Below are 13,633 nucleotides of genomic sequence, written 5' to 3'. Positions count from 1 at the left end.
CGAGCTTATATCCAGCCTCATGACAAAAGTTTTTTTTCTGCGATTTAGGGGGAATTGTGGTGTTCTTCATGTTGTCTTGCTACCACACATTACACGTATATTGTATAATGACCAACCATAGTTTGTTTTAGTTTTATGTGCCATTTAGGCAAGGGTAAATCTGACCACCAGGGTAAAAGGCCCCTTGACTTTATTTTACTCTAAACCACTAGATGGCACAAAAACTTGCCGCAGCACTTTCCAAAACATCCGCTTTTCAAGACGCACGTGGAAATTTGGTTGATCCAAAATTTCACTTTTGTTTTATTTTGCTGGTTATTTCAGGTCTGGATGATTGTTTAATTCTGTCTCATCGATAGTGAAAGAATCTTTTACCTGTCCAACCTGTAATTCTCAAATTACAGGTTTTACCTAATTGTATTTACATTGTTTCTGTGAACAAAAAAAAACATTTCCTGTTTCATAACTGACACATCCATCATGCCAAAAAACAAAAACAAAAAAAAAACAATCCCCTCAAGCAGTGCATTTGATATATGAATATGAGTTTAATGCAGTTCTATCATTCCAACTTTTATAAATCATCAACAAGCACATTTCAAAGTCTGAAATAAACTTTGTTTGTTTGAGATTTGCTCTTTCACTGCTGTGGGTAAGGCATGTGGCATTTGAGAGAGCAAACTGGTATTGTCTAAATGGATTTATATCTTAAGTCAGGTCATTGTTTATGGAGGAGTGCTGGCATCCACAAAAAAATACAATAGAGCTAAAAATATTCACTGAGCTATTTAAATCCTATAAGCTACTACTAACTGATGCAGAGATATCCATTATTTGCAATTTTTTAACTGTAATGAAAATGTGAGATATGTTATACCATATTTGGGACTGAAGCTTTGCAAATAAAATATAGCAAGCAGTTAGTGATTTTTTTCAGACCAGCTTGCCCCTCTAATTGACACTCATGACAATGGCATACTTTGCATGTGGATGAAAAGGTGTGTGCTTTTGCAAGTAAGGTCAGATCAGTGTCTAGTTTCAGATTTTAACCATGTGACTTCTCAGAAGAAGCAAGTAACTGCCCTCTAGTTTTGTGTGTGTGTGATTTAGTGCAAAACCTTTGAACCCATCCCTGAATTCCTGCGCACCTGAGATGTATAAAAGCAGGTGCCCCGGTGCACTTCACAGGTAGAGTGAGGTCGCAGGTACAATGATGTTCTCAGCGCTGTTTTTGAATCTTCTGCTTCTGGTGTCCATTGCTTCAGCAGGACACCATTATGGAGGCTCGGTGACCTTCAGCCCTAAAGGAGCCAATGCAGATGGGAGCATGAGGGTGAGAATTTATTTCTTATTTGCATAGAAAATAGTCCTTCGCACATATGCATAACTAACTTATCACACTTTCTTGCTGAATAAAAAATGCATGGGTAAGATAAATAAAATAAAATAAATTATTGCATCAATGTGAAAAGATGGGGAGAAGCAATCATGGAAATAAATAAGATGGTGAAAGTAACGTAATATTTAAACTTTGGTGAGAACTGGTTAAAATCATGTGATAATATTTATTGGTGAAGAGTATTTCTGACTGGTCTATATCACGCCTAAATATAAAAAAGAAATGCATCATTACGGAAGAAAAATAAAACTCTACAAGTGGTCAAGTGTTCTAAACTCTACAAGTGATCTGCCAACAGGTTGAGTTTCGACTCAAGCGAACCTATGACTCTTGTGGTTATGATTGGTGGTACTGCGCCTCCGGGAATTGTGGCAATGAATACACAAATGGACAAGGTCAAATCGATAGGAGCTCTAATGGTAGAAGTGCTTACACCAACAGCTGGTGCCAAACAGAAACTGTTGTCACAAGAAACATCTATGGAAACACACCCTTTGACTTGCAGTAAGTAATTCAATCAGTTTTGAATCATTTGACAACAACTGAAATATTAAACTGTCCATTAATCATAATCTTCAATGCATCATTCCATCGCAGGGACTCCTCATGCTGCTGGGTGCCCACAGTGAACGGTCTTGATTCTTGGTTCCTCAGGACACATGTAGATCTAGGCATAAGAGCTGATACTAATCAACCCAACCGATCACCTGTCACGACTATTTTACAACTTCTACGGTAACCTTTATTTTTATTGAATGTAGTTTTCCATTAACAAGATTAATAGAAGTAATGAGAATGCAAAAATGACGCATGATCTTTTTTCTAAATTAGTAACAGAAAATCTGATTGTTTTATTTATTTATTTATTTATTTTTTCATTAGTGTTCCCCAAAACTGTCCTCGTACATACCACTTGATGGACTACGACCCAGATGGTGACCAGGTCAGATGCAGATATGGAATTCAGCAACAAGCTGAATGTGCCAGATGTGACCAGCCAAGTGGTTTCAGCATAAATCAAGTAAGAAACAGAAAATAATTTGCTGTAATAACTTGATGTCATTTATTGATGTATATTGGCAATATGAACCAGTGGCGAGGTCAGAAATCTCCATGTGGGTGAATCTTTGTGAAATAGGGTTATAGGCACTGATCATTACATAGATCAGTGGTTATAGGCCTATCTGTGTGATCAATTTATACAAAATATACTGGAAGGGAGAAAAAAAACGTTCTGATAAAAAAAAAGTAGTAAGTCACAAAGTAAACTACCTACTATACAGTATGGGATTTTGGACACAGCTTGTGTCTGTTTAGGACAAACTGATTCACTACAATGAATAGGACTTTCCAATGCTACATAGAAAGAGAGCCATAGGATGAAACGCTGCGCTAGAATGAATCTTTCCAAAGCTAGAAATGAGAGGAGGACAGTTTAAGACAAACTAATTCACTATAATGAATTGAATTTTCAACGCTACATACAAGACAGATCCAGTTTTGTTGGTTACCTCCTCTCACTCAGCAGTAAAGTAATACAAATGCTGCACTAAAAACAGCGCTTGACTATCTTGATCATTAGGATATTCTAGCAGCTATTTTTCATCATTCTGGTGACTGATCCACTCAATAAGTGCTGCTAGAATGTTCTAGAAATAAAACGAAATGAACATTCACTATAATGAACATCTCAATTCTTCATTAGGGTGCCTGTACACTAGACTACAGCTATGCCTACAACACAGGCGTCTATGGATTTGAGATGATTTTGGAGGACTTCCCAAGGAAACACACCACTCTGGCCTATACTGATGGCTCCAGCTCTTACAGATGCTCTCTAAATGGAAGACACAGGAGGTCAATAGGCTCAACAGCATACCCATGGTATTACCAACAAAGTACCACAAATGTACCATGGTGGCAACAGCAACAAACTACATCTTCTGCTTCATGGTGGGCGTGGTGGCAACAGCAACAGCAACAATCAACCATCTCTCCACCTACAACTACACCATGGTTGTGGTGGCAACAGCAACAAACTACAACTTCTTCTCCATGGTGGGGGTGGTGGCAACAGCAACAGCAACAAACGACCACCACTCCACCTACAACTACGCCATGGTGGTGGTGGCAACAGCAACAAACTACAACTTCTTCTCCATGGTGGGGGTGGTGGCAACAGCAACAGCAACAATCGACCACCGCTCCACCTACAACTACGCCATGGTGGTGGTGGCAACAGCAACAATCGACCACTCCACCTACAGCATCCCAGTGGTGGTGGTGGCTGCAGACCACAAGCACAACCACAACAACAAGCTCACCTCAACAGTACACGACTTCTGTAGCTTCACATCAGCGTTCTTACGAACCTTTCAGCAAGATCCCTCTGCAATTCGGTGTTCTCGGTAAGGCTTTCTCAATGATTAGCCAAACGCAAAGAACACAAGATCCTCATTTTAGTGTCATCTCATCCGTGATTTCTGATTTTGAATCATTGCAGTTGATTCACCTGCTCCTTCCTGCACTGAGGGACATTACATACCTCGCTTTGTGTCGCCAACTCCACGCAACGGAGAAGAAATCCAAGCGGCGCCACTCCGTGAACTGGAAATCCGGGTTAAGGCTGCAGCAGCTTATTCAACGTGAGGGCTCATGTGTGAATTAAACCTAATGCAAGCATTGATAAAGATTATTAGATGGGTGTATAACATGCTTTTTTTCATTCTAGGGTTTCTGATGTCCTTATCAGTGGTCCTCTGAACATAACCAAGCATGCTTTGAGCAATGGAGAGTACGCCATCAGATGGACACCAATGAGAAGTGACCTCGGGGATCATTTCCCTGTGTGTTTCATTGCTGAGAGCACAAGCGGGTGGGCAAACTATTCATTTTATTCTAAATCTAGCAGCTTGCAACCTTTCACATAAACTGAATTTGATAAATATTGCTAATTATTTATTTACAGAAGCAGCGTTTATCAGTCTGAAATGAGATGTGTCATTGTCACTGTTGGACACCAGACTGGTTAGTATCACTTTTTTACTTGGAACAACTATGTGTAGCGGTACAAACACTGTGGTATTTATAATTTTGGTAAATAATTCTGAATGATTGATTGCATTTACAGTGGATGCAAATGTGATTTGCACTGGGACCAACATAGTGATTGAAATTGAGCAGCTGCACTCTGTCGGGCTCCACAAAGACTATCTGCGACTCAACGATCCTGCCTGCACTTTGGACTCAAATGGCACTCATGTGTTGGCAAACTTTTCCCTCAATGCTTGTGGTACCATGATTGAGGTAAAACTTTTCTCATGGGCTAAAGGAACAGTTTAGCAAAAATGACATGGTTGTCATCATTTCCTTATCCTCGTGTCCTTCTGACCCCATTTTGTTTTCTATCTTCCATGAAACAACCAAGGAGATATTAGGTAGAACTTGTCTTTTCTAAACAATGAAAGTATATGGTGATTTATACTACAAGGCTCAAAAAAGGCACCAAAAATTCAATGCTATCTCACGACCAATTCGTACGAATTCGTACAAGTGAGTAAAAGGTGGCTATGTCTACAACCTCACTCATACGAATTCGTACGATTTGTCTAAACCCCCGTGATGGGTAGGTTTAGGGGCGGGGTCAGGAGTAGGTCCTTCTTGCGAATTCATACGAATTGGGCAACTCGTAAAATATGTACGATTTAGCAAAAATGTTACTGATTCGTACGAGTGAGGTCGTATGAATTCGTACGAATTAGCCACCTCATAAAATTTGTACGAATTGCCGTCCATTGGAATTCTTTTGTGGTGTTTTCTTTCTGTGCTTAGCAAGTTACCATTCACTTTGTTTGGAAAACAGAAGCTTGAACATTCAATGATCTCTTTCACAGGTTGGAATGACACTGGTATGCGCAAATGATGACACAAATAAGTGCAGTTTATATCTCATAATCCACTTTTTTATTACAGGAGGATGATCAGTACATCATTTTCAAGAATGAAATTTTCTCAACTGATGATCCAAATAGCATTATTACCAGAAAACACGAGGTAGAGATTGAGTTCTCATGTCGTTTTGAGAAGAAAAACAACATCTCAATGGAGTTCACTGCACGGAGACACACAACCACCATCACCGAGAGAGGCTTTGGAACCCTCACCTACCGCTTCGGGCTCTTTCAAACAGTAAATTACTACCAAGAAATAGATGTGATCTCATATCCACCAGAGTATGAACTTGGGGAGATGATTTACATGGAGATTGAATCCCAGTCTTCAATCAACAACACCGAGCTTTTCGTCGAATCATGTGTAGCGACACCATACAATGACCCCAACTCCCAAGTGTCCTACACAATCATCCAAAATGGGTAAGAACAATCGACCATGAGCTGAAGACACAAATTAGCACTGGTAAACAGTAAAATTAATTAACTCACAATGGATCTTAATCAATTTTATTTTTTCAGGTGCATCATGGATGAAACTGTAGAGTTCTACACAAGCCACCAACCAATGGTCCGCTTTGGCCTGCAGGCCTTCCAGTTTATTGGAATCCATGATCAGGTAAAAAAAAAATATATATATATATATTAATTAGACTACAATGATAGGAGACAACATACAAAAACATGATGCTACTACTGACTATTAAGAATGAAGTATTCCAGAGAGCTGTGACATCTTCTCTTTCTTTCTCCCTAGGTGTTCATCAGCTGTTCTGTGATTATGTGTGAGGCGAACAATCCCAACACCCGCTGCTCTCAGGGTTGCACCAACAGCACAATCGCTCCACCATCCCACCACCATCGCAAAAGAGAGGCTCCCATCCAGACCGGCAGTCACTTTGTCTCCCAGGGGCCCCTGAGGCTGAAGAGGAGCGTTGAGGTTGAAGGTAAAACCTCAGAAACAAGTTAACATATACGAATATTTTCATAGAATGTGATACAATTTTAAAGGTGCATTAAGTGTTGTGCTGGCTGAATCACAATAGAGTCTTTTACGATCATTTGTGAATTACTTTTAATTTTATTAACCGACACTTTGTGTGTTTTCCACAGTGTCCTCCACGGTCTTGAACCTGAATATGGTTTTCATTGCCGGATGTCTCCTGGCAGCTGTTGGCATGGTGTGTGGGGTTCTCATCTACAAAACCAAGAGAACAGAGGTCAAATATCAACCGCTTCAATCAAATGAGATTTAATGAATCGGCCTCAAAGACTACAAAACTATTTAGTCTTTGCTCTCTCTGGGAAGATTATGATTTTGAAATATTTGTTTCTGTTTGATCACTTTTAAATATTGTGTTATAATCTATAAATGGTTGTTAGGGTTATTTTCATATTTCACAGTTTTGGTATCTTTTTCTTGCACCCTTTAGATTGTTAATGATAAAAAAAATGATATCTGATTGATTTAAAAAGAGTTCAAATAATGCACGTCCACAAAGAGAAATAAATAAACATACCTCCTGTATTGTTTTTGTTTTTGTGTGTGTCTTTTTTCATGTTCACCAAAGGCTAAATACATGCATTATTATCAATTGTGGTTCATGAATACAAATTAGTGAATCATTAATCACATGAATGTTGAACCGCTTTCACAGCAACAAGTGAATCGAAATCAATGTCAAATGGACCATAAAAATATTCAAAAGAACACTATTTAATAACCATACTCATTTTAACAACAGCTTTTAAAATGAACCCTTATCAATATGTTCCCCACTAGAAACACTTCCAAAACATATAATTTGAAATGTCATTGAAACACAAATAAAATTGTATAAATTGTCGTTGTATGGACAGTTTTTGACTGTAATGAATATTCTAGTTCTCTTGCTTACAAAGAAAGCTATAATTAAGGTGGTAGTTGGGAGCAGAGTGCTGATGTTCCACTGAAGTTGGAGAACAACTATTAGTTGAAAAGGCCAAAACAACATCCAGGGTGATGGCGTGACTGAAATTTGAGATTGTCGGCACAACACTGCAATGTAATCAATCAATCAATCAATCGACAATTGTTACTCTATGTTTATGTGCCATGTCTCCATGACAAAACTACCACACCTGATCATGAGTCCTCAGAATGAAAGGGCAAATGACACAAATACTTTAAATGGGTGGGTGGAAAGAACAGTCAATCGGCATGCATTCCACTCACTCTCATATTCAGGTGCAAAGCACCATCAAGAAGAATCTGAGCAATTTATCAAAAATATTTACAAATAGCATGACAAAAATAAGTCATCCGCTACTGTCAGATTGACTATCAGTGCAGGATTTGATAATGTGATAACGCCTTAAGACCATTTTAGACATTCTACTATCAAACTTTGCAGCCACATGTCAATTAACTCTTTCAGAGTAATAGTAGACTGTTAGGTTAGGGTTAGGGTTAGGGTTAGGGTTAGGGTTAGTAGAATAAGCCCAGACAGCAACATAGTGTCGGCCCAGGTCCGGTTCACATCTGGTACGCGTTGAATCCACATGTACCAGATGTGGCCTAGATCTAGGCCAACACTATGTTTCTGTCTGGGAGTTGACATGTACAAAAGTTATAGTCAGTAGAATTTATGTTGGGGACCATCAAAATAAAGTGTCAGCAGATATTAAGCAGACAGTCTCTACTGAGAGTTAGTCGACATGTAGTTGCAAAGTTACTTATAGTTAGTACAATGTATAGAGGACTATTGAAGTAAAGTGTTACCCCACACTGGCAGTCATTTTAATTATATTCCATCAAGGTGGAATCTTCAAGCTGAAACTATTATATTGTTTTCTGTTCTGTTCTGTTCTTGTGTTCATGAAAAAAGCTTTGCAAACCTAAACATTCAAAAGTGATGTCAGTCAGTCAATGTCAGATACTGAAAGACCTGTCACTAGTTGATGATACTGGTAATGAGTCATGTCACAATTGCATTCTACTTGTGAAATACTCTGTCTTATAAGGCAATGAATAGAAATGTAAACTAAATGATTTAATTACAGTATGCAAGCAGCATTTCATCTTATGTAAAATACAGAACTTTTTGAAATTGGCTAATATAAATATGGTTTTCAGGTCCTAATGACTGTCCATAATCATGTTGGACTTGAGCTAAAAATAAAAGATTGTGATCTCATTCTTATCTGTGCGTGATCATGAAAGTATTCTGTGTTTACAGGCTTTACCTGATGTTACTGTTGATCTTTCATTTCATCGCACAGTTTCATCAGTATTGCGCTGCATCCTTCACGCAAAGCAAAAGACAAAAGTCATCCAGTTCCTTTAATATGTTATATGATTTTAAGCTTAAACCAATTCTGTTTCCAAATGTTATAAATGCATCAGCAAGTGAAATCTTAGTCAAGCAGGTGACATTTGAGAAAGCAAATAGGTATTGTCTAAATGGATTTATCTTATTTCAGCTAATTGTTGTGGAGAAGTGCTGGCGTGAGAAACTGAAATAGAGCAAAGAAAAGGGGCAAACTTTCTTATGTTCAATAACCTACAATCAACTAATGCAGAGCTATCGATTTCCTGCAACAAGATTTTCCAGTCCATTGTGAACTTTGCTGTCAGACGCAAGACATTTGGCACTGAAACAGCAATGAATGAAAGAGTTCTGAAGAGGTATTTTTGCTATGTCGAGTGTGAGTTTCACATTTAAACCATATGATTTCTCGGAAGACATGGTTTACACTACTGTTTTAAAGTTGAAAGTAAAGATGTTTTGAAGAAATTCATTATTTTATATATTAAAAGTGAAAGTTAAGAGATTTATAATGTTACAAAAGTTTTATATTTCAAATGAATGCTGTACTTTTGAACTTTCTGTTTACAATATTAATGTATTTACTTTATTTTTGATCAAATAATGCAGCTTTTAAAGCACTTTCAAACACCTCTAACAGTACTGGGAGAATGGTGGTTAAAGGGCTATTAACCATAAGGTTGCTAGTTCATTCGTCAAAAGAAACAAAATATGAGGTCACTATTAGGCCTATATCCTTTGACATTTGACCCATATCTTTGGCGAACAAAAAGTTTGATCCACACTGCAGTTTATTGCGGTAAATAACTGCTCACTTAGAAAAAAGGAATTCATGACATTCAAATAAAGGGAACGACTTGTTCTTTTTGTTTTCACATGCCACTCAGGGGCAGGTAAATAGACTGTATATAATAGGTAATTAATAAATAATAGACTGGCATGAGGAAACGGCTGTTTAATAAACAAACACACACACACACACATTGTGTTTTCATTTTTTCCATAGAAATTATGTTTTTTAAACTGTACAAACTACACTCACCTAAAGGATTATTAGGAACACCTGTTCAATTTCTCATTAATGCAATTATCTAATCAACCAATCACATGGCAGTTGCTTCAATGCATTTAGGGGTGTGGTCCTGGTCAAGACAATCTCCTGAACTCCAAACTGAATATCAGAATGGGAAATTTAAGCAATTTTGAGCGTGGCATGGTTGTTGGTGCCAGACGGGCCGGTCTGAGTATTTCACAATCTGCTCAGTTACTGGGATTTTCACGCACAACCATTTCTAGGGTTTACAAAGAATGGTGTGAAAAGGGAAAAACATCCAGTATGCGGCAGTCCTGTGGGCGAAAATGCCTTGTTGATGCTAGAGGTCAGAGGAGAATGGGCCGACTGATTCAAGCTGATAGAAGAGCAACTTTGACTGAAATAACCACTCGTTACAACCGAGGTATGCAGCAAAGCATTTGTGAAGCCACAACACGCACAACCTTGAGGCGGATGGGGTACAACAGCAGAAGACCCCACCGGGTACCACTCATCTCCACTACAAATTGGAAAAACAATTTGCACAAGCTCACCAAAATTGGACAGTTGAAGACTGGAAAAATGTTGCCTGGTCTGATGAGTCTCGATTTCTGTTGAGACATTCAGATGGTAGAGTCAGAATTTGGCGTAAACAGAATGAGAACATGGATCCATCATGCCTTGTTACCACTGTGCAGGCTGGTGGTGGTGGTGTAATGGTGTGGGGGATGTTTTCTTGGCACACTTTAGGTCCCTTAGTGCCAATTGGGCATCGTTTAAATGCCACGGCCTACCTGAGCATTGTTTCTGACCATGTCCATCCCTTTATGACCACCATGTACCCATCCTCTGATGGCTACTTCCAGCAGGATAATGCACCATGTCACAAAGCTCGAATCATTTCAAATTGGTTTCTTGAACATGACAATGAGTTCACTGTACTAAAATGCCCCCACAGTCACCAGATCTCAACCCAATAGAGCATCTTTGGGATGTGGTGTAACGGGAGCTTCGTGCCCTGGATGTGCATCCCACAAATCTCCATCAACTGCAAGATGCTATCCTATCAATATGGGCCAACATTTCTAAAGAATGCTTTCAGCACCTTGTTGAATCAATGTCACGTAGAATTAAGGCAGTTCTGAAGGCGAAAGGGGGTCAAACACAGTATTAGTATGGTGTTCCTAATAATCCTTTAGGTGAGTGTATATTCAATCCCCTTAATCTACCCCAAAACCTACCCATCACAGAAAACTTTCTGCATTTTTACATTTTCAAAAAACATCACTTTTATAAGCTGTTTTCCTAATAGGAACCAAAAAATGTCTCCACAGGGACAAGGGTTTTGGATTTTGCTTTGTAGGGACCTTTTGTCCCTATAATGAAGGGTTTACCAGGACACATACACACACACACACACACACACACACACACACACACACACACACACACACACACACAAAGTGGAATATTTGATCAGAATTTCTGTGCAAAATTCTGTTCAAACATGCACATCTACAAAGACAAATAAACAAACATCCACTATATCAGAGACTAAACCAATCCTTTTTTCCTTTCAGTGATAACTATTAGTTATTTAGTTATAACTATTAGTTCATTTTTTATTAAAATATTAAGGCTTCTGCTTAATTAAGGAAATGTTCACATTCACTAATTCTATCACATTTTTAGCCCAATGCAGAAAGTCCCTGTAATGAGAGCGTTTAGGAGAGTGCACTATTTTATATTTGTCCACTAGGTGGCAGGCCAGATTTATAATGCTTTTGAATGCAAAAGTTACAGCAACACCAATTTCTAATATAAAAGATGTTGTCACTGAGCAGCCATTTGTACTTTCCGTTAACATCTTATCATCTGATGTAACTTTTTACAAAGCTGCAGACATTCGCTTTAGACCAATACATTTTATTTCTTCTTATTTGTCAAGTGCTTTCAAATTAATTTGTGTAGAAAAAGGCATATTGTCCATAGAAGTGTACATGTATTTGTCCTGTTTTTCCATGACTGTGGGAACCATGTACATAAATAAATATGTTTTCTTTACAAAAGTCTAAATTTAAGCGATCAAGTAGGCCATAATACTGACATAAAGACATCTTTCAGGTTTTTGGCATTTAGCCTACACTGTAAAAAATTATATGATCAATAAGTTTTAAGCTTAACAATAAGTTCAAGAAGTTTAGATTGTTTTAACTCATCAAAACAAGTTAAGCAATTTCCAACTTTTTAGTTAAGTTAAACAATATTTAATACATTTAAGTCAGTTTAGTGTAATTTAAGTTGAAATGACTTAAACATCCAAGTTGATTGTACTTAAAAATGTAAGGCAACAAAATATTTTTTAAAGGGGTGGTTAAATATGATTTCACTTTTCTAACATTAGTAGTGTAATGTTGCTGTTTGAGCATAAACAACATCTGCAAAGATACAATGCTCAAAGTTCAAAGCAAAGGGAGATATTTGCTTTTAAAGAAATTGCTTTTTAAGGACTTCAACAAACGGCTGGTAGACGACATTCCTCCTGGGTTAGTGACATCACTAACCCTAAAATTTACATAAACCCCGCCCCTGGGAACGCGATTTATAGATTATCAAGACAGAATATGCTAATCAATTACTAGAAGATAACTACCCATAAGCTACATAAATTCATCAACTAACCATTCAGAAACGTTACATGTTGTCACTTCGTCTTGAGTCTCTCCATCTGTCTGACTTTGGTTTGAACATAAAAGGCTAAAAGTTTTTGAACTTTTCAGTGCATGTCTGTGTGAGATAAAAGGACACAAGCTCTTGAAGCTCCGCCCTCTGTGCCTGGAGCAGCAGCTCATTTGCATTTAAAGGAACAGACACAAAAACGGTGCATTTTTGCTCACTCTCAAAAAGTGACAACTTTAACATATAAAAATATCTGTGGGGTATTTTGAGCTAAAACTTCACATACACACTCTGGGGACATCAAAGACTTATTTTACATCTTGTGAAAAGGGCATTATACCACCCCTTTAACAGTTCCCAATCATAGCAATACCTTTAACTGCTCCTTTTGTAAGGAAGACAGTATATTTAAATGCATATTATTTTTCTATGGAGCTTTAAACTAACCTGATTTGGTAGTTAAGCATGAGTTCAACAATAGGAGGCCTATTGTACATCTGCAGATCAAGTATAGGGCCTACAGGAAAAACAGTAATTTGCAAAAGCAAGCCAGCATAAAAAGGAATCATTTCTTTAATAGCCTAATTAAGAACTTGATAATGTATATATGTAAATTATATAACAAATAAAAAGTAAACAATAAAAACACACATTGTAGGCCTAATGGATGAATTGATACCTACACCGCATAAATGGATTCATAGGAATTTATCATTGGAAGTTTGCATGCAGCTAATTGTGATCTCGATGTGCACTAAATATGAAAAATAGCTATTTTAATGTTCACAAAAACTACAAAAATGGATGTTTATTTTGCACAGAATTATACTAATTTAACAAATAAAGAAATGAATGGGCACCTTTTTAATCAGCCATATGTTGACATGCATTGCTGCAGTTTACATTGACTCTCAGTCTTTCCTAATGAATGTTAGATAGCAGCTGGATATGTAACTTGGCCTTTAAATGGCATTGATTTTCTTACCTGACGCTCCATTCTAGGGTGCCACTTAACAAGCAGTTGTTCCAATCATTATGGGATCCTGAGTCACATGGCACAGCGGGAGACTAATTAATCGATCAAACTTGGGTAAAAGCTGGTTATGCTGTAGGAGAAGATGATGATGATGATGATATGAACAGGCTGTGAGTTTCATCATTATGGAAAAAAAAATTCGATAAAGACTATTAAACCCATATTTTTTCATGCACTTAACATACAATTTATATGAGGAATAGATTAATAAAAAAGGAAATATATGCT

General features: G+C 37.7%; 1 protein-coding gene across 1 annotated transcript; it reads left to right on the top strand.

Annotated features, from left to right (window-relative positions):
* The first annotated feature begins 1,192 nt into the window (after nucleotides 1-1,192).
* Nucleotides 1,193-6,882, top strand: LOC307160451 (uncharacterized protein). The gene is made up of 13 exons (XM_079874583.1): nucleotides 1,193-1,333; nucleotides 1,698-1,903; nucleotides 1,997-2,134; nucleotides 2,282-2,420; nucleotides 3,105-3,807; nucleotides 3,903-4,044; nucleotides 4,131-4,274; nucleotides 4,368-4,426; nucleotides 4,530-4,705; nucleotides 5,372-5,772; nucleotides 5,872-5,968; nucleotides 6,107-6,296; nucleotides 6,463-6,882. The coding sequence occupies exons 1-13, from the start codon at nucleotides 1,211-1,213 to the stop codon at nucleotides 6,603-6,605; spliced, it is 2,661 nt and encodes an 886-aa protein (XP_079730709.1). The 5' UTR covers nucleotides 1,193-1,210; the 3' UTR covers nucleotides 6,606-6,882.
* Nucleotides 6,883-13,633: the final 6,751 nt, after the last annotated feature.

The sequence above is a fragment of the Squalius cephalus genome (assembly GCF_949319135.1).
Source record: "Squalius cephalus genome assembly, chromosome: 6".
Taxonomy (NCBI): Eukaryota; Metazoa; Chordata; class Actinopteri; order Cypriniformes; family Leuciscidae; genus Squalius; species Squalius cephalus.
The sequence above is the reverse complement of the archived record's forward strand: the minus strand, read 5'-3'. Positions and strand labels throughout refer to the sequence as shown.

Bases quoted from the DNA above. Each gene is read 5' to 3' on its own strand.
- LOC307160451 (XM_079874583.1), top strand. From the start codon at position 1,211: ATGATGTTCTCAGCGCTGTTTTTGAATCTTCTGCTTCTGGTGTCCATT. The intron at 1,904-1,996 runs GTAAGTAATTCA...ATTCCATCGCAG, and splicing joins AACACACCCTTTGACTTGCA to GGACTCCTCATGCTGCTGGG. The intron at 2,135-2,281 runs GTAACCTTTATT...TTTTTTCATTAG, and splicing joins ACTATTTTACAACTTCTACG to TGTTCCCCAAAACTGTCCTC.